General features: G+C 47.1%; 1 protein-coding gene across 1 annotated transcript in view; it reads left to right on the plus strand.

Annotated features, from left to right (window-relative positions):
- Window positions 1–391: 391 nt before the first annotated feature.
- LOC310921265 (olfactory receptor 14A16-like) overlaps window positions 392–23957 on the plus strand; it is a gene marked incomplete at its 5' end in the record, with an annotated part of 244604 nt that continues 221038 nt past the window's right edge. The window contains one exon of the mRNA XM_083881382.1: window positions 392–1123. Within this exon, the coding sequence (XP_083737508.1) occupies window positions 392–1123 (732 nt within the window). The remainder of the gene's footprint in view (window positions 1124–23957) is intronic.

Consider the following 23957-nt stretch of genomic DNA (forward strand, 5'->3'; position numbering starts at 1 on the left):
TGTGTGTGTCTGCCTCAGCCCCATCCGCCATCTTGTGTGTGGCTGCCTCAGCCCCATCCGCCATCTTGTGTGTGTCTGCCTCAGCACCAACCGCCATCTTGTGTGTGTCTGCCTCAGCCCCCAACCGCCATCTTGTGTGTGTCTGCCTCAGCCCCATCCGCCATCTTGTGAGTGGCTGCCTCAGCCCCATCCGCCATCTTGTGCATCAACCCAGTCCAGCTCTGAAGTGAATGTGTTGCTGTTTTGTCAGCAGTCAGGGTCAGCACCAAAAACACCAACACCAGCAGGACAGTCTACAGGGAATGCCTGGCACATGTTTGGCTTAATGCAGCCTGTCCTGACTTGTCACTGTCCTTTACCCATGAACAAGTCCCCATGGCCACACAAGCAAATGTCCAAGAGCTGCTCCATCAGCCACTTCCTCCTGCTGGCATTGGCAGACACGAGGCAGCTGCAGCTCCTGCACTTCTGCCTCTTCCTGGGCATCTCCCTGTCTGCCCTCCTGGCCAATGGCCTCGTCATCAGCGCCGCAGCCTGCGGCCACCACCTGCACAGCCCCATGTTCTTCTTCCTGCTCAACCTGGCCCTCAGTGACCTGGGCTCCATCTGCACCACTGTCCCCAAAGCCATACACAAGTCCCTCTGGGACACCAGGGACATCTCCTATGCAGGATGTGCTGCTCAGCTCTTTTTCTTTCTGTTCTTCATTGGAGCAGAGTTTTCCCTCTTGACCATCATGTGCTACGACCGCTACGTGTCCATCTGCAAACCCCTGCACTACGGGACCCTCCTGGGCAGCAGAGCTTGTGCCCACATGGCAGCAGCTGCCTGGGCCAGTGCCTTTCTCAATGCTCTCCTGCACACAGCCAATACATTTTCCCTGCCCCTGTGCCAGGGCAATGGCCTAGGACAGTTCTTCTGTGAAATCCCCCAGATCCTCAAGCTCTCCTGCTCACTCTCCAACCTCAGGGAACTTGGACTTCTTGCTGTTAGTGTCTGTTTGGTATTTGGTTGTTTTGTGTTCATTGTTTTCTCCTATGTGCAGATCTTCAGGGCTGTGCTGAGGATCCCCTCTGAGCAGGGATGGCACAAAGCCTTCTCCACCTGCCTCCCTCACCTGGCCGTGGTCTCACTGTTTGTGAGCACTGTCCTGTTTGCCTTCCTGATGCCCCCCACCAACTCCTCCCCATCCCTGGATCTGGCCCTGTCAGTTCTGTACTCGGTGGTGCCTCCAGCCCTGACCCCCTCATCTACAGCCTGAGGAACCAGGAGCTCAAAGATTGCCTGAGGAAAATGACGGCTTGATCTTTGCAGAAGCAATAAACTCCCTTTTTCCTGCTCCAGAACTTTCAGAATGCAGCTCTTTACAATCTCAGACTTTTTTTTCCTATTGTTAATTTTTCATTGGGACATTTCCTGTTTCTATAGTTTCTAGAGTTACTAGTTTATGTTATCACAACCCACTTTCTGATGTCACAGACTCACCTTCTATGAAGTCACAGCTAGCTCTGTGATGTCACAACCCATTCAGTGATGTCACACAGCTCACTCAGTGATGTCATACAGCCACCCTGGAATGTCACAGCACACTCTATGATCTCACAGCCCACTCTATGATGTCATAAAGCCACAGCAAAATGTCACATCTTTCTCTGCAATGTCACACACTCCCCTGTGTGATGCTGTTGCTGCTCAATGACCTCACACAACAAACTCTGTGATGTCATAGCCCAATCTATGGCCTCACACAACCCACTCTCTGCTGTCACAGAGCCGCTTTGTGACATCACAGCTGCTCTGTGGCTCTGTGACATGGATTTGAGCCGATTTTGGCCATTGTAGCTCCAATTTTCCTCGGATTTCTTTCTCTGTGTATCCCAACCCTTTTTCTAGCTTTTCCCCAGAAATCCCAGGAATCTTCCAGAGCTTGGGGACATTTTTGGGTGTTAAAGTGCAGATTTTGGATGTTTAGGTGCAGATTTTGGGGCTCTTGGGGCCACTTCCCATGCAATTTTAGGGCAGATTTTGGCCATTTTACAGCCAGATTTTCCACTGATTTTTTTTTTTTACTAGTCATTCCCAGCTATTTTTCACAGGTTTTCCCACAGAAATTCCAAGAATCTCCTTAGGTTTGCTACCATATCTGGGTGGTTTTTTGCAGATTTTTTGTGTTTAATACAGAGTTTGGGGCTCCTGGAGCCAGTCTGCATGAAATATCTATTGTGAATTTAAGGGATTTTTCAAGGAGCTCTGCGAGGCTCCTGTACTAGATTATTGTGCTGTCTTTTACTGAGCTCCCTGATAATGGTTCTGTTGATCAATGAAGAGGATTTCACACTGAGGGGCAACAGTGCAGCCTGTTCAGTGCCCCAGCAGCCTCTGGGGGAAAAGCCTTTTCCTGAGATCCAACCCAAAGCTGCCCCGAGTCAGCTCCAGCCGTTCCCTGCAGTCCTGTCCCTGGGCCCCAGAGGGAAGAAGTTCCCACAGCCCCCAGCCAGGGACCCGCTCCCAAGGCTGTTGCCAGGGCAGCCAGGGCTGGCACCAGCTGTGATGCTCGGTTTCCCTGGGCCGGGCTTTGGGAATGGGATTCCCCAATTTCCTGCTCCCGCTAAAACCGTGCCGCCCCTCGCTGCCCTCCAGCCTCCCACTGAAAGTACAAAAGGCAAAGACCCCAGGCTTGGATAAGAACAATTTACTGGGCACCGCAACAAGAAAAGGAACAAACAGGAACAGAAACAACAGTGATAAGAGAAGGGGATAACACAAACTATATACAGGGAAATTACACCTAATTACCAACTGGCTCACCCAGCAACGTACTTTATCCTGCATGGGATGGACAACCTTCTCCTTGGGGGAGAGAGAGAGTCCCTTTCCTGACCCCAGCAAAGACATGATATGGGATCAAAGACAATGACAGGGCCATGGCCAGACCATGACGTTATTCAATTCCACCTCACATCATTGCCAGGGGCAGGGAAAGGGACAGGTTTCCTCCCAGCATGGATCACAGGGAATGTGGGTCACCAGGGTTCTTCCCAATGTGAGTCCTCTGATAGGGGATGAGGTTGGAGACTCAAATTATGCTCTTCCCACAGTCAGGACACTCTCAGGGTTTCCCTTACAGGTGCGTTCGTTGGTGCTTGGTCAAGTTACAGCTCTGGGTGAAGCTTTTCCCACACTGGGGACACTCGTAGGGCCTCTCCCCAGTGTGGATGCGCTGGTGCCTGATGAGGTCGGAGTTGCGCTTGAAGCCCTTCCTGCAGTCGGGGCAGCGGAAGGGCCTCTCCTCTCTGTGAATCTGCTGGTGCTTGAGGAGATTGGAGCTGGTGTGAAACCTCTTCCCACACTCAGAACACTCATAGGGCCTCTCCCCAGTGTGGCTCATTTGGTGGATGATCAGGTGGCCCCTCTGGTTGAAGCCCTTCCCACATTCCCCACACTTGTATGGCCTTTCCTCAGCGTGGGTGTTCTGGTGGCGGATCAAGGTGGAGTGCTGGCTGAAGCTCTTCCCACACTGCTCACACTGGTAGAGCCATTCCCTGGTGTGGATCCTCTGGTGGCTGATCAGGTGGGAGTTTCTGCTGAAGCTCATCCCACATTCCCCACACTTGTGGGGCTTCTCCCCAGTGTGGATGGGCCGGTGGGTCATGAGGTGGGAGTTGTGCTTGAAGCCCTTCCTGCAGTCAGGGCAGCAGAAGGGCCTCTCATCAGTGTGAATTTGCTGGTGCCTCAGGAGAGTGGAGCTGGTCTGAAACCTCTCCCCACACCCAGGACACTTGTAGGGCCTCTCCCCAGTGTGGATCCTCTGGTGGCTGATCAGTTGGGACCGCCAGCTGAAGCTCTTCCCACACTCCAAGCACTTGTGGGGCTTCTCCCCATCATGAAGCTGCTCATGGACCAGCTCAGAGCCCTGGCTGAAGCTCTGTCCACCTTCCCGGCTCAGGGTGGGGCCTTTTTCCTCAGAGCCCCGTGGGATGGGTTTGGAGCCCCTCCTCCTGCAGGATCTCTGGGACTTTTCCTCCCTGTTGGATTCTTGTGCTGTGGAGCCGCTCAAAACAGCCTCTTTCAAGAGGTTCTGCTGTGTGGATTTGTCCTCCCTGGTCTCCATCCTCAGCTTCTTGTCTGGAGGAGGAAGGACAAGGAGAGGATGGGATTTGCCTCCATGCCAGAGGGAAGGGGAAGAAGATCCCCTCAGTCCATCCCCAGCAGGACAGTGTTGGCAGCAGGGTTGTCCTGCAGCCGGAGGCCGTGCTGGGCTGGGAGATGGAGCAGGAGAGAGGGGGAAAGGGGCACTGACTTCCTCCTCGCCTGCCTGGCTGTCCCGGGGCATCTTCCACTTCCTTGCAGAGTAAATTGAAGAACTAAAAATAATACTAACAACGCAGTAGTAAAGAAAGAAACACTGACAGAGTCAGAATACAACCTGACACCCAGTTAGTCAGGGTGTTTGTGGCTGCAGTCCTCCTGGAGTGACAGATGTGGTTTTCTTGAAGCAATGACCTTGTAGAAGGGTGTAGTTTTCCTCTGATGGTCCAGTGGTGATGGAGATGAGTCTGGTGCTCCTCTGGGAATCCAGTGGAAACAGGCTGCTTCGGTGTGGTGAATGTCAGATTATATCCAGATAGGAATGCTTGGCTCCTCCCTGTAGGTGGAGCATCTCACAATAGCATGATATATTTTATCACTGATGCAGTGAGCATCAATGGCCCATTAACAGAAGATAAGCCCCCGGAGGGAGGATGGGTTGTGGAAGAGACAAAGAACACTGCCCCACCTGGTTTTAACAGCTGGGCTATTAACAGAAGATAATCCCTGGAGTTATGAGGGATGGGCCATGGAAGAGATAAAGAGCACTGCCCCACCTGGATTTAACAGATGGGAATGGAATACAAACTTTTGCTTCCATTTTGCATTGCAACCCAAGGCTATTGATCAAATGCATATTCATGAAGACTATACACATTTAAACATTCCTTTGTGTGCACATTTTCTGGGAATTCTTTAGCTTAGTTCGACCCCTGACCTCATCTTCCTAAAGGATGTGCAATAATTCAGATGTGATTTTGAGACTTTTGTGGTTTATTTCCTTTTGAGGCCACCTGGTCTGTGGTTTGGCAGTTATTGATGGCCAAAGGGTCGGTGGTGGATTCCTCCTGGCTCTTTCTGTGTTATTTGCCTGGAGTGTTCTTCCAATGTTATCTTATCATCCAGACATTTTAGCCAACGTTTTTCCTTCAATCAGCATTCGCCATTTCACTATGGTCAGTCAGTTACAAAACACAGGCATCAGTCACTATTTCCCAACCAATGTTAGCCGAGGAAAGGACACACAATCGCGAAATTGTATGCGGTGCTTTATTTCAGAGCTCTGGAAGCCGGGGGTCCAGACCCAGATCTCGGCTTGTCCAACATGCTTCATGGTTACATTTTTATACCTTTCTTGTTACATAAGGATTCGTGTTAATCATTAAACCCCATTGTTCCATTGATTCCATCCCAAGGAACAATAGTCTGTGTGATTCTTGCTCAAGATTCTGGTTAGAGAAAATAATCATATTTAGTTACCAAACTGATATTACAATTGACAATTCTGGCATGCGTCTTGCTAATGATTATATCGGTACAGATCCTCCTGACCTAACTTTATTCTTTAGGGCCTATGCATTCTACCAAGGTTCCCCCTTTCTCTCCCCCTACCACCTGTGCAAAGTTATGCTTTATACTTCATTTAATTAGAACAATAGCACGGAATAACATCCTGGTCACAAGTGGAGCCGATCCCTGCTTTTGGGCCCTTGCTATTTTAGAAATCAATTTAACCCTATGTTATCATTCCCCCCTTTGAAAGTATTTTCATTCTACTATGCAAATGCTTTCACAGAATTACAGTCCATTCATCTTTTGTATCTATACTGGATGTTCGTCTTCAAATCCATGGTTGACGTGGGCCCCATGGTGGAAGTTGTCATGGATTGCAGGCGCTGGATGTGGGGTCTTGTCTCGTGTCAGTGTCTTCATTATTGTTCTGTTCCAGGATGTCCTTTTCTGTATTTCTCTCTTCAGGATTCTAAAAGCTAACCAAATCACTAAAAATATGATTAGTAAAATTATCAAGTTCTCAAGGATAGATTTTACCCATGAACTCACATTCCATCCCAACTTGTTAAAGATTTTGTGTAACCAAGTAGTAGCTAAATCCTTTTGCTGCTCTTGTACCTCATGTTCTATATGTTTTATTTGACTAATATCATATTCTACATCTGCAGTTACATTTGGGATGTGGACGCAGCAGTGGTCAATTTGTCCTTTTAAATATCCACACACTCCATGCTCTTTTAAAAGTAGCATGTCTAGAGCCAATCGATTTTGTAGGGTCATTTTGGTAGTGGCTTGTAATTGCATATTGAGTTCTCTGAATCCTTCTCTCGTAACCCTGGCTAGTCTATCTACCTGACCTGTGAGCCTATATAACATTTCCCTATTTTGATAGTTTGCAACAGGGCCAAACAAAGATTCCAGGGCCCATCCAAGCTTTACTCCACTAGAGGGTTCTTGCCAGGTATCATCTTGATCTTCACTATCTGGGACATCTCGCTTTGTCCTGATTTGCAAGAGCTCATGGCTCCCATTAAATGGGGACCTTTTCCAAATGGGACATAAAGTAGGGAGACCCATGGTAATTTCTTTTACTTCCCCATCCACTGGCAGGTGTGTCATCCATCTACCATCACTTGTTGCCCATACAAATTGTCCCGGACTCCGGATCGTACTCCTGCTACATCCCACCACAATCTTAGAGTCTATCTTACCTTGTTTATGTCTGATCCCTCTGCAACCACAACCAATTCATAAAGCTATTGCCAATGGTGACCATTGTTTTATTTCCAGGTCATCAGAAGTGCAGTCATAAATCTTATCACATGCCCACCAATCTATTTTATTTGTTTCCCTTCTACTGCTAGTTTCAGTATTCGTTACTGCTGGGTCTGTATCATTCTCGGGACCTTTCCATTTAATGCACCAGGGAGTGCCTGCCATATATTGGAATTTCTGGAGTATACTCACAGACCATGCACTGTCCCAGGGCTCTAGACCTTTCCATTCTTTCTCCTCACACCTCCATACCACAGTGGTTTCTGTAGCATTGTCCTTAACCTTTTGGTAGTGTGGTAACCAGCATTCCCACTTTGCAAGGTCTTCATCCTTAACCCACCATTCTACCAGTTTTCCCACCTGTCCATGACTTAACTTACAGTCCTTTTTCCTCAGGGTTTTCATATAAGCTCTTTCTGTTATCTTCCAGTACTCTTTAAGCACAATCCTTGACTCTGGCACTTGTTTACATTTAGCTGTTTTGTTCCCTTTTATATCAGGTAAATTTGATGTTATAATTCCCCAACTTATAGGGTCCCCTGCTGCCATTGGTATTGGCAGACAGGCTGTTATTCTACTAGTATTTTGCATTTTGGCAAAGTCTTTAACCAATCCAATCATCACATTTTCAGCCCGAATTGTATTAGGAGCTTCTATTACCTGTGTCTCTGTTTGTACTTCTCTCTTCATCCTAGAATGAAGAGCAGTGGATCGACCTTGTTGCATTCCATATCCCAAAGCAACAGCATTCCCTACTGGTGACATTAGAATCCATAGAATTAACATTAACCACGATATAAGCATGAGCATGAGCATAGTTACTGATACCATTAAAAACAATTACAGATGTTTTATCCTCAGCTTCGTTGGTTCCACAGTTTGCACAGTCCACTATTTAACTCTTCGATCAGCCTTCTTCACTCGAGTGTAGTGTATCCAGGGTTCGACTCCAGCCACTTTGACTGCTGTAAAGGTGGTTAGCAGCACCTGATGAGGGCCAGTCCACTTCTCTTTCAATGGTTCTTCCTTCCAGGCTCTGATGTACACCTCATCTCCTGGCTCGATATCGTGGACTGGATTCTCGAGAGTCAGTGGCCTATTCCACACCAGGACACTTCGAAGTCGAGCTAAAGCTTTCCCGAGAGACAAAACATAATTATACACATCCTGTTTCCCTGTGATATGTACATTTGGATTAGGGTTAGGAGACTTATATGGTTTCCCATACAATATCTCATAAGAACTGACTGACATTCCACTCCTGGGTTTTATCCGAATTCTCAGTAATGCTATTGGTAGGGCTTGGGGCCACTGTAATTTGGCTTCCTGACATATTTTACTAATTTGCCCCTTCAGTGTTCGGTTCATCCTTTCTACCTGTCCACTCGATTGGGGTCGCCATGCTGTATGGAGGTCCCAAGATATTCCCAACAATCTACTCACCTCCTGAACCACTGTAGCTATTAAGTGTGGACCTCTGTCTGATGATATCCCTAAAGGCACCCCGAACCTGGGAATAATCTCCTGCAGCAACCACTTAACTGTTTCCTTTGCTTGGTTGGTGCGACAGGGAAGAGCTTCTGGCCATCCAGAAAAAGTGTCAACCCCTACTAATAGATACTTATATCCCCGAGTTCTGGGTAGTTCTGCAAAATCCACCTGCCAATAATCTCCTGGCTCCGTTCCTATCCGAATCCTCCCTAATTGTGCCTGTCGTCTAGCCACTGGATTATTCTTTAAACATATCTCACACTTTGACATTATTGATTTTGCCATTGTTTGCATCTGTGATGAGATTAGGTGTTGTTTTATCATTGCTACCAATGCCTCTGCACCCCAGTGACACTCATTATGTTTTATTTGCATAATTTCTCTCATTACCAAGGGAGGGACCACTATTTGCCCTTGTGCAGTTACATACCATCCTTCTGAGTTCTTCTGTGCTTCTAGCAGACGTGCTAGCCTGTTGTCTTCTACTGTGTACTTTGGCTGGGGAGGCAAATTGAATTGGGATACATTAAATTTTGATGGTATTAGTGCCATTGTTGTCTGTACTTCTCGTGCCACCTGGCGGGCTGTCTGATCTGCTTTTCGATTTCCTTCACAGATTCTGGAGTTACCTGGCTGATGTGCTTTGCAGTGCATAATTGCTACCTGTTCGGGTTTCTGTACTGCACTTATTAATTGCAGGACTGCATCCTGATGTTTGATCCGTGTGCCTTGAGAGGATAGCATTCCCCTCTCCTTCCATAAGGCACCATGTACATGTACCACTCCAAAGGCATATTTTGAGTCAGTCCATATGTTGACTGTCTTTCCTTTGCTCAATTCTAGGGCTCTGGTTAGTACAACCAGTTCTGCCCTCTGAGCAGAAGTACTTGGTGGTAATGTTAGCCGAGGAAAGAACACACAATCGCGAAATTGTATGCGGTGCTTTATTTCAGAGCTCTGGAAGCCGGGGGTCCAGACCCAGATCTCGGCTTGTCCAACATGCTTTATGGTTACAGTTTTATACCTTTCTTGTTACATAAGGATTTGTGTTAATCATTAAACCCCATTGTTCCATTGATTCCATCCCGAGGAACAATGATCTGTGTGATTCTTGCTCAAGATTCTGGTTAGAGAAAATAATCATATTTAGTTACCAAACTGATATTACAATTGACAATTCTGGCATGCGTCTTGCTAATGATTATATCGGTACAGATCCTCCTGACCTAACTTTATTCTTTTAGGGCCTATGCATTCTACCAAGGTTCCCCCTTTCTCTCCCCCTACCACCTGTGCAAAGTTATGTTTTATACTTCATTTAATTAGAACAATAGCACGGAATAACATCCTGGTCACAAGTGGAGCCGATCCCTGTTTTTGGGCCCTTGCTATTTTAGAAATCAATTTAACCCTATGTTATCAGTAATGCTTTTGCCTCCACTACCCTATCAACTGTGGTTACCGCATATCCAGCGTATCTGATTCCATTTTCCATAAAGCTGCTTCCATCTGTGAATAGTTCCCATTCTGGTTGTTCTAGAGGGATGTCTTTCAAGTCTGCTCTTGCTGCATAGGTGTACTCGATTACCTCCACACAGTCATGTTCTAATGGGCCTTCCTCAGCTGTGGTACCTAGAAACGAGGCTGGATTCAAAAGGTTAGTAGTTTTCAGAGTCACGTCATCCTGCTCAGTCAGGGTTACCTGGAATTTCATCATTCTGCTTGGAGAGAGCCAATGGCCCCCTTTCTGCTCCAGGACCGTAGTCACCATATGTGGTACGAAGACATCTATGTGTCTTCCCATCGTGAGCTTCCTGGCCTCTTGTATCAGCAGAACGGTAGCTGCCACTGCCCGTAGACATGAAGGCCACCCAGCACTTACGTTGTCGAGTTGTTTGGAAAAGTAACCCACCGGCCTTTTCCAGCTTCCCAGTCATTGAGTCAGGACTCCCAGTGCCAGTCGCTGCCTTTCATGTACATACAGCTGAAAGTCTTTGGACAGATCAGGTAACCCTAGAGCAGGAGCAGTCGTCAGTGCTTCCTTCAGTTTCTGGAAGGCCTCTCTCTGTGGTCTTCCCCAGGTGAATGATTGCATCTTCTGGGCCTCGTACAGAGGTTTCGCAATCAGTCCATAGTCCATGATCCATAGGCGACACCACCCGGCCATCCCAAGGAAGATCCGCAGCTCGTGTAGATTCTGAGGCTCTGGAATGGTACAGATAGCTTGGATACGATTAGTACCTAGTTTTCTCTGCCCTTGTGAGATTTCGCACCCTAGGTAGATCACAGTCTGTCGGGCAATTTGTGCCTTTTCCCTGGACACCTTGTATCCTCCCATTCCCAATGAATTTAAAATCTCAATGGTTACCTTTATGCAGGTTGCCTTTTCCTCGGTTGCGATCAGAATATCATCGACATACTGGAGTAATAAATATTGATCTCTCGGTACCTGTCCTTCTTTAGTCCAAACCTCCAGTTCCTTTGCCAATTGACTTCCAAATAGGGTGGGCGAGTTCTTAAAACCCATCGGCAATCTGCACCAAGTGAGCTGGGTCTTCCTTCCATTTTCTGGATGTTCCCACTCAAAGGCAAATAGTTTCCTACTATTTTGGTCAAGGGGTATGCAGAAGAAGGCATCTTTTAAATCAATTACAGTAAACCATTTATATATCTCTTTCACAGATGCTAGCAATGTATATGGATTAGCAACTACTGGGTGAATGTCTTTAGTTATCTCATTTATACCCCTTAGGTCCTGTACAAGTCTATACTCACCATTAGGCTTCTTTACCGGGAATATTGGGGTATTGTATTCCGATTCACACTCTTCTAAAATTTGGTACTTTAGGAATTTATCAATAGTCTTTGCTATTCCCTGTCGTGCTTCTGCTTTGATGGGATATTGTCTAATTCGTACAGCACTTGCTCCTTCCTTTAATTCTACATGTACTGGTTGTGCTGATTTAGATTTACCTGGTATATCTGTTTCCCACACAATGGGAATCACTGCTTCTTCTACTTCTTTAGGAATATTAGGAATTGTTTTTTCTTTTACCATTAAAATCTTTCCTGCTTTAGACTCGGGTATCCTCATTACAAGTTCACCATTTTCAAAAGTAATTACTGCCTCTAGAGCTGCTAGCAAATCACGCCCCAAGAGTGGAGCTGGGCACCTGGGCATATATAAGAATTCATGTGTTAAGGTTTTGCCTCCAAAGCTCAAATCTAAAGGTTGCAGGAATGGCCATATCTCCTCCTTCCCTGTGGCTCCAATAATTACAGTTGACTTCTCCCCAATCTGCCCTTCTACATAATTTAATACAGAATGTGTGGCCCCTGTATCCACAAGAAAGCTAACATTTTTCCCTTCTAAACACAAAGTAACCATGGGTTCCTTTGATACAGGCTCTCCTCCGTACAACACCATAGTCCCAGCTGCACTCCCCATCTGAAGTTCACTATTCTGGTTGAACCGGTTCGGGCACTCCCGCTTCCAATGTCCAGTCATCCGGCAAAGGGCGCACTGGTCCAGGGCCAGTCCTCCATGACCTCTGCCAAAACCACCTCTATTACCGCTCCGACCGGTTCTGTTACCACGTCCTCGCCCTTGTATGACTGCCAAAAGACTCTGTCCCTGCTTCTTAGCAACCTCCTTGTCTCGGTTGTTGTACACTTTCCAAGCCACTTCTAAAAGCTTGTCCAAACTCCTTAACTCTTCACCTTCCAATTTCTGTAACTTTTTCCTTATATCCTCCTGTGATTGCCCTAGAAAAATAAAGGCGAGCTGAGCCCTTGCTTGTGCACTGTCTATCTGGAGATCAGTATATTTCCTAGCTGCTTCCTTAAGTCTTTCTAGAAAAGCAGTGGGAGATTCCTTCTTATCCTGTCGGATCTCATACAATTTGGACCAATTCAAACTTTTGGGTATTGCTTGTTGAACACCTATAGAAATCCACTCTTGGTACCTTTTCAACCTTAGCATGTCTACTCCAGTTGGGTCATTAGGGTTCCACTCGGGATCCTCAGCGGGAAAATTATAATCTAGAGTCCCAGTCACCAGACCATTCCGTATATCTTCTCTAGCCCTGTCCCTCGCTGCCCGCAGTACCATGTCCCTTTCTGTATCATCCATCAAGGTGTCTAATATTACTTGAATATCCTCCCAATCCGGATTCTGAGTTTTCATTATCATCTTAACTACACCGGATTCTGAGTTTTCATTATCATCTTAACTACACGAGCCACTCTATCTGGATTATCCCGATACGGCCCAGCCGATTGTTTCCATATTACCAGATCAGCGGGTGAAAAAGGTACTTTTACAAAGACAGGTCCATCAGCCCCCACCCCTTGTCTTAGCGGCGCAATAATTGTCTTATCTTTTCTGCCTGTTTTTAATATACCCTTCCCTGTCTTAGGCCATGTTGGGGCTAACCTTCCCCGCGTACGATGGGCTACTGGAATATCTGGGCTATCTTCTTCACTTTCACTGCTTTCCGTTCTGTCCCTTCTACATCTCCCACATCTCTCTCTCCTTCGTCCCTGTCTTGCAGCCAAATCCTGATTATTATCATGGGTAGAAGTGGTAAACGACCCTGGCGAAGGATTAGGGGGGTAGGGGGAACAGGAGTCGGGGACGTAGGTGTTGGTGGGAGAGGAGGGTAGCCCTGGGGAGGTGTCGGCGGAGGGATAAATCTCTGAGTAGGCGTTGGTGGGGGAGGGGGATAGCCAGATGGAGCATTTCGGACGGGAGTATGCGAGGGAAGAGAATCAGGTGGGGTGAGAGGAAATGGAGTGGAACTTGATGCTGAGGAAGTATTGGCAGAAACAGTAGGTCCTACTAGTAAATCAGCTTCCAAATCGTCTCCCCCCTTTTTTCCCAAAACCAGGTGTTCTACACAACGCTTATCTTGGACGCAAGCCAAACAATGATTATTTTCTAAGACCAGTGCTTGTATTCCACATTCCACCAACCATGCCGGTTTCTCTTTTAAATAAAAGAAAAGATCTATGTATGGCAATTCATCAAGTTTGGATTCTCGTTTACAATGTGTCATCAGTTGTGATATAAGTTCTGATTGTAAAGACCCATTTTCCGGCCATCTCTGGTTATCAGGCAAAATGTACTCAGGCCACCACACAGTACAATAATCAATCAACTTATCCTTACGTAACTCTTGACCAAAGTTTCCTTCCTTCCAATGTGCCAACAGGCAACCCAATGGAGAAGAATGGGGGATGGGGGCATTGCCGCCCAAAACCCCTTTTAATCCTCTTAGCTTCTCCATTATAACTACATAAAACCACCACTGCCGAACCTGCAATGCTTTCGCAATTGACTGACGGATGGCTGCCTAGGCAATACCAGGAATTCCTTAGCCCAACCACGCACAGCTTTCGCCGCGTCTAACAGGCAGGCACCCCATACCAAACCAAATAATAAAGCACCTTACCTCTTTCCCAGGGAACGTTGTGAGCGGCGGGGGGTCCCGGCGCGATGGGCTCCCCGAGAATCCCTCGGTGCCGGCTGGAGCGTGATCGGGTTGGGAGGTCCTCAGCAGCGCTCACAAGGTCCCATCTGGGTCGCCAAAATGTTAGCCGAGGAAAGAACACACAATCGCGAAATTGTATGCGGTGCTTTATTTCAGAGCTCTGGAAGCTGGAGGTCCAGACCCAGATCTCGGCTTGTCCAACATGCTTTATGGTTACAGTTTTATACCTTTCTTGTTACATAAGGATTCGTGTTAATCATTAAACCCCATTGTTCCATTGATTCCATCCCAAGGAACAATAGTTTGTGTGATTCTTGCTCAAGATTCTGGTTAGAGAAAATAATCATATTTAGTTACCAAACTGATATTACAACTGACAATTCTGGCATGCGTCTTGCTAATGATTATATCGGTACAGATCCTCCTGACCTAACTTTATTCTTTAGGGCCTATGCATTCTACCAAGGTTCCCCCTTTCTCTCCCCCTACCACCTGTGCAAAGTTATGCTTTATACTTCATTTAATTAGACCAATAGCACGGAATAACATCCTGCTCACAAGTGGAGCCGATCCCTGCTTTTGGGCCCTTGCTATTTTAGAAATCAATTTAACCCTGTGTTATCACCATAGTCACTTCTGCAAAGATAATTATCACATTTTAATTTTTTAGTATTCATATAATCTATTAAATAGTATATTTATATTGTTGTTTATATTTTTACTTGTATTTATATTTTTATGAATATTGTCTTTATACTATATATTTATAGTTTTATAATATACTCTATTTCAATATTTTGCAATACCATAAACTATAATACATTTATCACACTGAAATATGCAATCTCTACAGGGATTAGGGTATTAACTGATAAAGGCTGACAAATTAGACTCTATCAAAAGCAGTTTAAAAGACATTACAAACTGCACTGTATCCAAATAATTTGCAAAAGCCAAGATATAAGTGTGAATGCGAAGAACTACACAGTTATTTCTAACAGGACTCCTGGCCTAACAGAACACAAGGACTGTGCTAAATGAGCAGATTGAAGGAATTACAAGGATGCATGCTAGGAGCACTGAGGACACATGAAAGGCTGTCTTTGTTTGAAGGACAGGGATCTGCTGGGGAGGGGCAGGGCCTCCCTAGAAATGGAGAATTCAAACCCCCTCCCTCCAAATTATTATAATTTAGAAAAGGAAATGGGGCTTTCAGGCAGAGGAATGAGGTTAAGAAGCACAGTTCTTTACTAGTATATATGACAAGGCAAACAAACAACAACAACTGCAGCATTAATAGCAAACACAACCAGGAACCTTGGGAGGCATTGTTTCACAAAGCCCGGGGCAGTCCAATCTCTTGGGACCCTGAGAGCACCAAGCTGGAACAGGGGAAAAAATCCCAGGATGGTGGATGGGATCAGAAGCTGTGCAGTGGCAGCTGGAATGGCAGGGATGTCCCAGCAGGGCAGGGCAGTGTGGGGTCACAGAGCAGCAAAAAGCCTCAAGGCAGCGCCAAAGAAACGGCGGCAGCGGGATGGGGCTGGCCCAGCAGGGCAGGGGGAGACGAGCTCAGAATTCCTGGGCACATGAGCAGGGGTTGGCAGATTTCACAGGACTGCACTTTGGTGGTGGCAGCAAACTCCTCCCACAGCAAGCAGCAGCCTGGCTGTCCTCTCCCCGACACCGAGAGCAAGAGAGAGAAGCTGCCCCCAGCCCTGTCCTTTTTCCTGCCCCAAAACTCACGTTATCTCCCCCTCCTGACTTTTGTCCCCCTTTATATTTTGGTCAAGCACCCAGAATCACTCAGTACTTAGTCTCCCAGCAATTTATGGAGAAAAAAATCAGTAAATAAAAAGGGATCAAACCGAACCTCCAACACTCTCCTGCTCCAACTCCTACTTCAGGGAACTTGGGCTCTGTTTTGGTTTGAATAGACAGGGATCTGCCAAGGAAGACTGGAGTCTCCCTTGGAATGTAAGCCCCCTTTCCCCTTTTACAAATTATTGTAAATTTGCAATTAAAGGGCTGTTAGGCGAAGATTTTGGGGATAGGTATAGCAGTTCTTTACTAGGGATATTAAAAATACAAATGTTGAAGTACGAAAAAAATAAGCAAAAAAAAAAAAAAAAACCAACCCAAACAAACAAGGAATCTCAGAGAACAAACAAATGAACAAAAAGAAAACAAACAAAAAAAAAAACCACTCCAAAACAACCTAAAACTTGAGAGTCAGAAATACAACCTGACACCCTGTTAGTCAGGGCGTTGGGAACAGTCCAAAGTCAGCCCTCCTGGGGTGGCAGAGGTGTCCTGTTGGAAGCAGAGATGGTCCTGTGGAGCCAGGGGTCCTGAAGTGGGTCCAGACTTCCTTTGGAAGCCTCGTGGGAACACCAGAGTGCCTGATGACACCTGTGGATCTTTTTTATCTCAGTAGAAATGTTTTGCCTTCTTCTCTGTGGTAGAGCATCTCACAATAGGGTGATGAAATGTGTCATGCCATTGCTGAGCTTTAATGGTACATTAACAGAAGATATTTCCATGGGGGTAGTGAAAGACTGAGCAGAGATAAGAGATAATACCCCACCCGGTTTTTAGCAGCTGACTTGTTATCAGGAAAGGCAGTTACACCCTCCCTTCTGGAGTTACATCAGATAAGATAAGCCCTTCCCAACCGAGCTTTTGGCCGTCTCTTTGTTTTTGGTCAAGTACTCTTTAAGTATCCAACACAGACTCCTTGGTAACATATGGAGAAAAAAAATCTTTAAAGTAAAAAAGGAGCAAACCTAACCCCCAACAAGCAGCCAGCCTGGCTCAGGGCACCAGCCTGCACTTCCTCACTTTGGAGTTCTGCAGTGGCTTTGACTTATCTGATTGTCCTTGGGAGATATTCTTCTCTTTAATGAACTCACTTTCTGGGGAAATGAACAGCTGCAAGTTGAGGGTGTGACTTTTAGATGGTTGATAACTGGGTCTTGCAGGGCCTTGGGGCTGGCCATAGATTTCCCAGCAAAGGCTGCAAAGACACTGGAACAGACTTGTCTCTGGATTTCTCAGTCCCTGTGGATTGGTTTTCAAAACCTGTGGATGGATTGCTGAAAGTCTCTAGGTGCTTGTTGAACTCCAGGAATTTTACCAGAGCAGACTTTCTTGGTCGATTTTCCAACCTATACTCTGAATTTTGAATTTGAACCATTCAAGACTGTGAAATTGAATTAAGTTGGTTTTTATTTCTTCCCATGTCAGTAAAGTTTTTTACCTTTGAGAACTTTGTCAGTCTTCTGCAAGGGCATATGCTTGTCTCTGATGATTTTGCAGTTTTCTTTTTCAATACTGTTTCCATGACATGACTTTTATCAGTATTTTATCAGTATTAAACATCTTAACAGTGTATTTAAGATGAATATATCACAGCCCATATTCAGCCTCAAAGATTTTCCAGATTATCTGAAGCAGATATAGCTCTGATCAAGGTGTCAAATACCACAGTCACTTAGAGCTTGATCTCTCAAAGTCCTCATCAGCATTTTTTTAAACAGTATCCTCTTTTCCATCTCCTTTCATGAAAGAAAGGTCTTATTCCTGCCATCACAGTGTCCCACAATTAAAACCCCACACCTCTGTTCAGTACCTGTAGGTAGTTGAATTGCACTGTTTCCTTTGAAACCAGGTACGTGCTTGGGCTGCAGCCCTTGAAAGAATTCCTGATTGCAACATAATTTTGTGTGTCACAGGAGGTTACTGCTGCTGGGAGGCTCTGTGCTCATCCTTTGGAAAAAAAACCTTACAGGATAAATCCAATAAAAAGCTCAGACAACAGAATCATTGATAGTTATACAGATCTTAATTTTGTCAGTTTTCCCTTCCTTTAATTAAAAAAAATGTATTTTAAAATGAAAGTCTGTTTTTTTTTCAGCAAAAGTTTATTTGGGAGTTTAGTGGGCCACTCATTCACCCCAAAACTGGTACTAGTTCGTTTGACTCCATGATGACTCAGAAAAATTGCAGTCATTCCTTTTGAACTTTCTCTTATCTTTTTCTTATCAGTAATAGAGCTGACAAAATTTAAAGGGCTCTGCTTGAGACAGAAAAAACCCTTTTTATAGATCATCAGATTATTTTCATTGTGGGAAAGAGGTGTTAGTTGGAAATAGATTCTATTAAGGACAGTAAGATTTTCTGTTTTGAGGTGGTGATGTATTGAAAGAGATTCATGGAAAGATTTGACCCATTTATCTCCATCTGATTTTAGGGGGAAGATGTACAGGCTCTGAAGAGCAGCATTTGATGGCCTCAAGTTGGGGAACTCCAAACCCAAGGTGTCTGTTTGGGAAAACGTTGATTTCTGTAGAGCAGGTACTAAAGTTGGGGCCAGAGCTGGGAAGTGTGGCTCCCAGCCCAGAGCCATCATTTCCATAAAACCACTCCTCCAAAGTCCTGGCATATTTTGGGATAGCCTGCAGCTCAACAGTGAAAACCAAAGCCTTGAATAAAGAACAGAGAAGGCAAAGGGTAAAAAATGTCAAAGGAAAGTAATTTACATGTCATGGGAGCAGAGAAATCATTTCAGTGAGCCATCTCTGACAGAGAGTTTTGGAAAATGAACACGGAATATTAAATTCACTGCAGGGAAAAAGCCAACTCCATGCTCAGGCCATGATATTTATCAAAAGCAAGTCTGTGACTGCAGGAACTCTCCTGCACAGAGGAATCCTGCAGGGCCAGCTGCTCTCCGGAAGGAGCCTGTGAGCTCCATCAGCCTTTTTGTCAAGAAGGGGCCAAGTCCCAAGTGTAGCAAGTGATTGAAAGATCCTGCCCAAGCCCCTGCCCAGGTGACCCAAGGTGAAGGGGACGGAGACCCCAGAGCCTTTTGGGGACACCTGGGACACACCTGGGAGCCCCTGAAATCCCTTTGGGAGACCTCAGACTCTTTTGGGGACACTTGGGAATTCCCAGACCCATTTGGGGGGCCCCAAGACCTCCCTGGAATCCCCCCAAAACCCTCTTGGGACCTCCCCAAACTCCTCTAGGCCCTCCTTGGGACACCCCCAGACCCTTTTGGGTACCTTTGGGGACTCCCAAGACTTCCCTGGGATTCCCCCCAGACCCATTTGGGACACCCCTGACACCCCAGACCTATAGGGAGCATCTGGAACTCCCCGACACCCATTTGGGGAGCCCTTTGGGACACCCCCAGAATCATTTGGAGACCCCCAGAGACCCCAGAGCCATTTGGGGATGCTCCAGGACACCCCTGGACTGCCCCACACCCATTTGGGAACCTTCAGAACCCCCCAAAATCCCCCTGGGCCACTGCAGACCCATTTCTGCCTCTCCTCCTCTCTTCACGCCCCTCTCAGAGCCCCCTGGGTAACTTAGGGGTTATTTTTGGGGGTTTTTGGAGCTATTTTGGAGTAAATTTAAGGAATGTTTTGGGGTGATTTTGGCATTATTTTGGTCCTATTTTGAGCTAATTTTGGTCTAATTCTGAGGTAATTTTGCTGAGATTTTGAGGATAATCTGGGGTAATTTTGGGGATGTTTTGGAGTAATTGGCATTAATCATGGTGTTATTTTTTTGATATTTTGGGGTAATTTTAGGGATACTTGGGGCAATTATGGAGATATTTTCAAGATATTTTAGGCTAATTCTGATGTAATTTTGGGGAAAGTTTTGTCGTAAATTTGGGGTAATTTTGACTTTTTGCAAGTACATATTTTGGGAATATTTTGTGGTAATTTTTGTGTAATTTTGTGGATATTTTTGGGTAATTTGGAGGCAGGTGAGAGAAAATTCCCCGGGAATGTTTCCAAAACATTTCCAAATATCTGCGGGGAGGGTGCCTAAAATGTCCCTGAAATATTAAAAAAAAAATCCAAAAAATGTGTGTGGAATGTTTCTATAATCCCCCAAGATGTGCATGGCGTGTTTTAAAATCCCCTGAAACATTCCCAAAAAATATTCCTAAATACGTGCATGGAGTGTTTCTAAAAATGATTGAAATGTTTCTAAAAATTCCCAGAAGTGTTCATGGAGTGTTTCTAAAATGTCTACGAAATTTTCCCCAAAAATTCCCAATTATGTGCGTGGACTGCTTTTAAAATGTCCCTGAAATATTCCCAAAATATTCCCAGAATCTTTCTGAGATGTACACAAAATATTCCCAAAATGTCCCTGAAATATGCCAACAGTTTTATCAAAATATCCCCCAAATATTCCTAATTCCCCCCAAAATATTCAAAGAATGTTTTACAAAATGCCTCCAAAATGTTCCTAAAATATTTCCAGAATCTTCTCAAAATGTCCCCAAAATACTCCCAAGAACATTCCCAAACTATTCCCAAATAACCCGACACTAGTACCAAAACACTTCAAAAACATCGCCCAAATATTTTTTAAATGTCATTGCTGAGCTGTAATGGCCCATTAACAGAAGAGATCCCCATGGAGGTAATGGGAGGGTGAACAGAGATAAGAATCAATGCCCCACCCGGTTTTAACAGCTGCCTTGTTATCAGAAAGGCACTTGCACCCTCCCTCCCTGAGATACAACAGATAAAGAAGAAACACCTCCCCAAACAGGTTCCAAAAGATGGAATAGAATAAACTTTGTTTGTTTGTTTTTGCTAGAAAACCCAAGACACCCTTCATGGCTGACAGAAATTCGACTTTGTCCCCAGGCCCTGCCCACCATGTCCCTCATCCAAGCCCTGGCACTCCTATGGATCAGGAACAGTGTGGCCAGCAGGAGCAGGGCAGAGATTCTTTCCCTGTGCTGGGCACTGCTTGAGGCAGCACCTCGAGTGCTGTGTCCAGTTCTGGGCCCCCCAATTTAGGAACAACATGGAGGGGCTGGAGCGTGTCCAGAGAAGGGAACGAGGCTGGGGAGGGCTCTGGAACACAAGTCCTGTGAGGAGCAGCTGAGGGAGCTGGGCTTGTTCCTCCTGGACAAGAGGAGGCTCAGGGGAGACAAGGCAGTGTCAGGGCACAGCTTGGACTTGATGATGTCCAAGGTCATTTCCAGCCTTGCTGATTGTGTGATTCTCTGAAAGCAGCCTTGCAGCAGTGTCAGGAGGAGGCCTGGGCCTCCTCTTCAGAAGGTGCAGCAGCCCAGGTCCCTCAGCTTCTCCTGACAGCCCCAAAGCCCATCCTGTCAGTCCTGCAGAGCCTCTGCAGCTCCTCCTCATGGCCCACAACAGGAGCCCCACAGCCAGACACAGCAGGCCAGATGTGCCCCCCTGGCCTGGGGTGCCTCTGGCAAGGGAGCAGCCCCAGGCACTGCAGGAGCCTGCAGACAATTCCTGAAGCCCTTGGAGGATGATCCTGCTCCCCAAGGGACGTTCCCATGGTGCCAACTCAGGAACTGCAATGGGGAGTGAGGACAGAGAGGAAGGGCAACCAGGGATGGGCTGTTTGCAGGGGAGGGAACAGGGGTTGGGAAGAGGAAGAAATTTGTAGCAGAAAGGGTAAAGAAAGCCAAGGTGATGCAAAGGAAATGCTGAGGGCAGTTTGGGGGTGGCTGCCAGGCAGCCCTGGCTCTGAGCAACAACGTCTGCAGTGGCACAGGAAACTCAGAGCTGATGGGAACAAACTCTCTGTGTGACTCGAGAGGCCACGCCAAAGCTGAGTGGTTTCCCTGCTGTGGCCCAGCCCTTGCTGGCCCCAGGGGCTGATGGCATTTGTGCTCCCTCAGGTTCATCTCCCCACCCCAACAGCATGGGGGTGCTGAGGCCTGCTCTGGGCAGTGCAAACAGGGGCTCCTGAGGCAGTGCTGCCGTGTCTGTGCCTGCAAGGATGCGGCCCCTGTGTGAGCTGGCGGAGAGGCCAGGGCTGCCCAGGGGGGATGTTGTTGGCAGGTGCATGAGGACGCTCTGGGACGCTGCCCTCGGGTGTCCAGCGCGGTGGGGATGGATCAGCCCCTGCTCTGCTGCTCCTTCCCGTCTCCCCCAGGGCCCTTGCAGAGCCCCAGCCCTGCTGTTTGCCCCCAGCCTGCCCAGGGCCAGCCTGGGGCTGCTCCCGGGGCTTTTCTGTGCTGAGCATTGGCCTGGGCGTCTTCTGGAGAGAGCCTGGGCAAGGAGCCTGGAGCCCATTCTTAGGTTGCAATCCAAGATGGAACCAAAAAAATGTATTCCATTGCCATCTGTGAGAACCATGTGGGGCAGTGTTCTTTATCTCTTCCATGGCATATCTCTCATATCTCCAGGGATTATCTTCTGTTAATGGTCCAGCTGTTAAAACCAGGTGGGGCAGTGTTCTTTATCTCTTCCACAAGCCATCCTTCCTCCAGGGGCTTATCTTCTGTTAATGGGCCATTGATGTTCACTGCATGACTGATAAAAGTAAATCATCCCATTGGGAGATGCTTCACCCAGAGGGAGGAGCCATTCCTACCTGGATATAACCTGATATTTACCACACCAGAAGCAGCGTGTTTCCAATGGATTCCCAGAGGAGCACCAGACCCATCTGCACCATCACTGGATTTTCAGAGGAAAACTACACCCTTCTACAAAATCTTTGCTTCAAGAAAACCATAAGTGTAACTCCAGGAGGACTGCCACCCCAATTTGATTGGACTGCTACCAACACCTCTAACTAACTGGGTGTCAGGTTGTATTCTGACTCTGTCTGTTGTTTTGGGGTTTTTTTTACTACTGCATTTTTAGTTTTAATTTTTATTTTTTAGTTTAGGCTGCAAGGAACTGGAAGATGCCCCGGGACATCCAGGCAGGTGAGAAGGAAATCAGTGCCCCTTTCCCCCTCTCTCCTGCTCCATCTCCCAGCCCAGCACGGCCCCCGGCTGCAGGACAACCCTGCTGCCAACACTGTCATGCTGGGGATGGACTGGGGGGATCCCCTTCCCCTTCCCTCTGGCACAGAGGCAAATCCCATCCTCTCCTTGTCCTTCCTCCTCCAGACAAGAAGGTGAGGATTGAAACCAGGGAGGACAAATCCCCACAGCAGAACCTTGTGGAAGAGGCTGTTTTGAGCGGCTCCACAGCACAAGAATCCAACAGGGAGGAAAAGCCCCAGAGATCCTGCAGGAGGAGGAGCTCTAAAGCCATCCCAGGGGCCTCTGAGGAGCAAAGACCCACCCAATTCCAGGAAGGTGGACAGAGCTTCAGCCAGGGCTCTGAGCTGGTCCATGAGCAGCTTCATGATGGGGAGAAGCCCCACAAGTGCTTGGAGTGTGGGAAGAGCTTCAGCCGGAGACACCACCTGATCAGACACCAGAGGATCCACACTGGGGAGAGGCCCTATGAGTGTTCTGAGTGTGGGAAGAGGTTTCAGACCAGCTCCACTCTCCTGAGTCACCAGCAAATTCACACTGATGAGAGGCCCTTCTGCTGCCCTGACTGCAGGAAGGGTTTTGAGCACAACTCCACCCTCGTGACCCACCGGTGCATCCACACTGGGGAGAGGCCCCATGAGTGTGGGGAATGTGGGATGAGCTTCAGCAGAAACTCCCACCTGATCAGCCGCCAGAGGATCCACACCAGGGAACAGCCCTACCAGTGTGAGCAGTGTGGGAAGAGCTTCAGCCAGCGCTCCAATCTGATCCGCCACCAGAATACCCACGCTGAGGAAAGGCCATACAAGTGTGGGGAATGTGGGAAGGGCTTCAACCAGAGGGGCCACCTGATCATCCATCAAATGAGCCACACTGGGGAGAGGCCCTATGAGTGTTCTCAGTGTGGGAAGAGGTTTCACACCAGCTCAGCTCTCCTCCGGCACCAGCAGATTCACACAGAGGAGAGGCCCTTCCGCTGCCCCGACTGCAGGAAGGGCTTCAAGCGCAACTCCGACCTCATCAGGCACCGGCGCATCCACACTGGGGAGAGGCCCTACGAGTGTCCCCAGTGTGGGAAAAGCTTCACCCAGAGCTGTAACTTAACTCAACACCAACAGAGGCACCGATAAGGGAAGCCCTGAGAGTGTCCTGACTGTGGGAAGAGCATAATTTGAGTCTCCAACCTCATCCCCTATCAGAGGACTCACATTGGGAAGAACCCTGGTGACCCACATTCCCTGTGATCCATGCTGGGAGGAAACCTGTCCCTTTCCCTGCCCCTGGCAATGATGTGAGGTGGAATTGAA

Source organism: Zosterops lateralis (genome assembly GCF_965231275.1).
Source record: "Zosterops lateralis genome assembly, chromosome: 33".
In the NCBI taxonomy this organism is placed as follows: Eukaryota; Metazoa; Chordata; class Aves; order Passeriformes; family Zosteropidae; genus Zosterops; species Zosterops lateralis.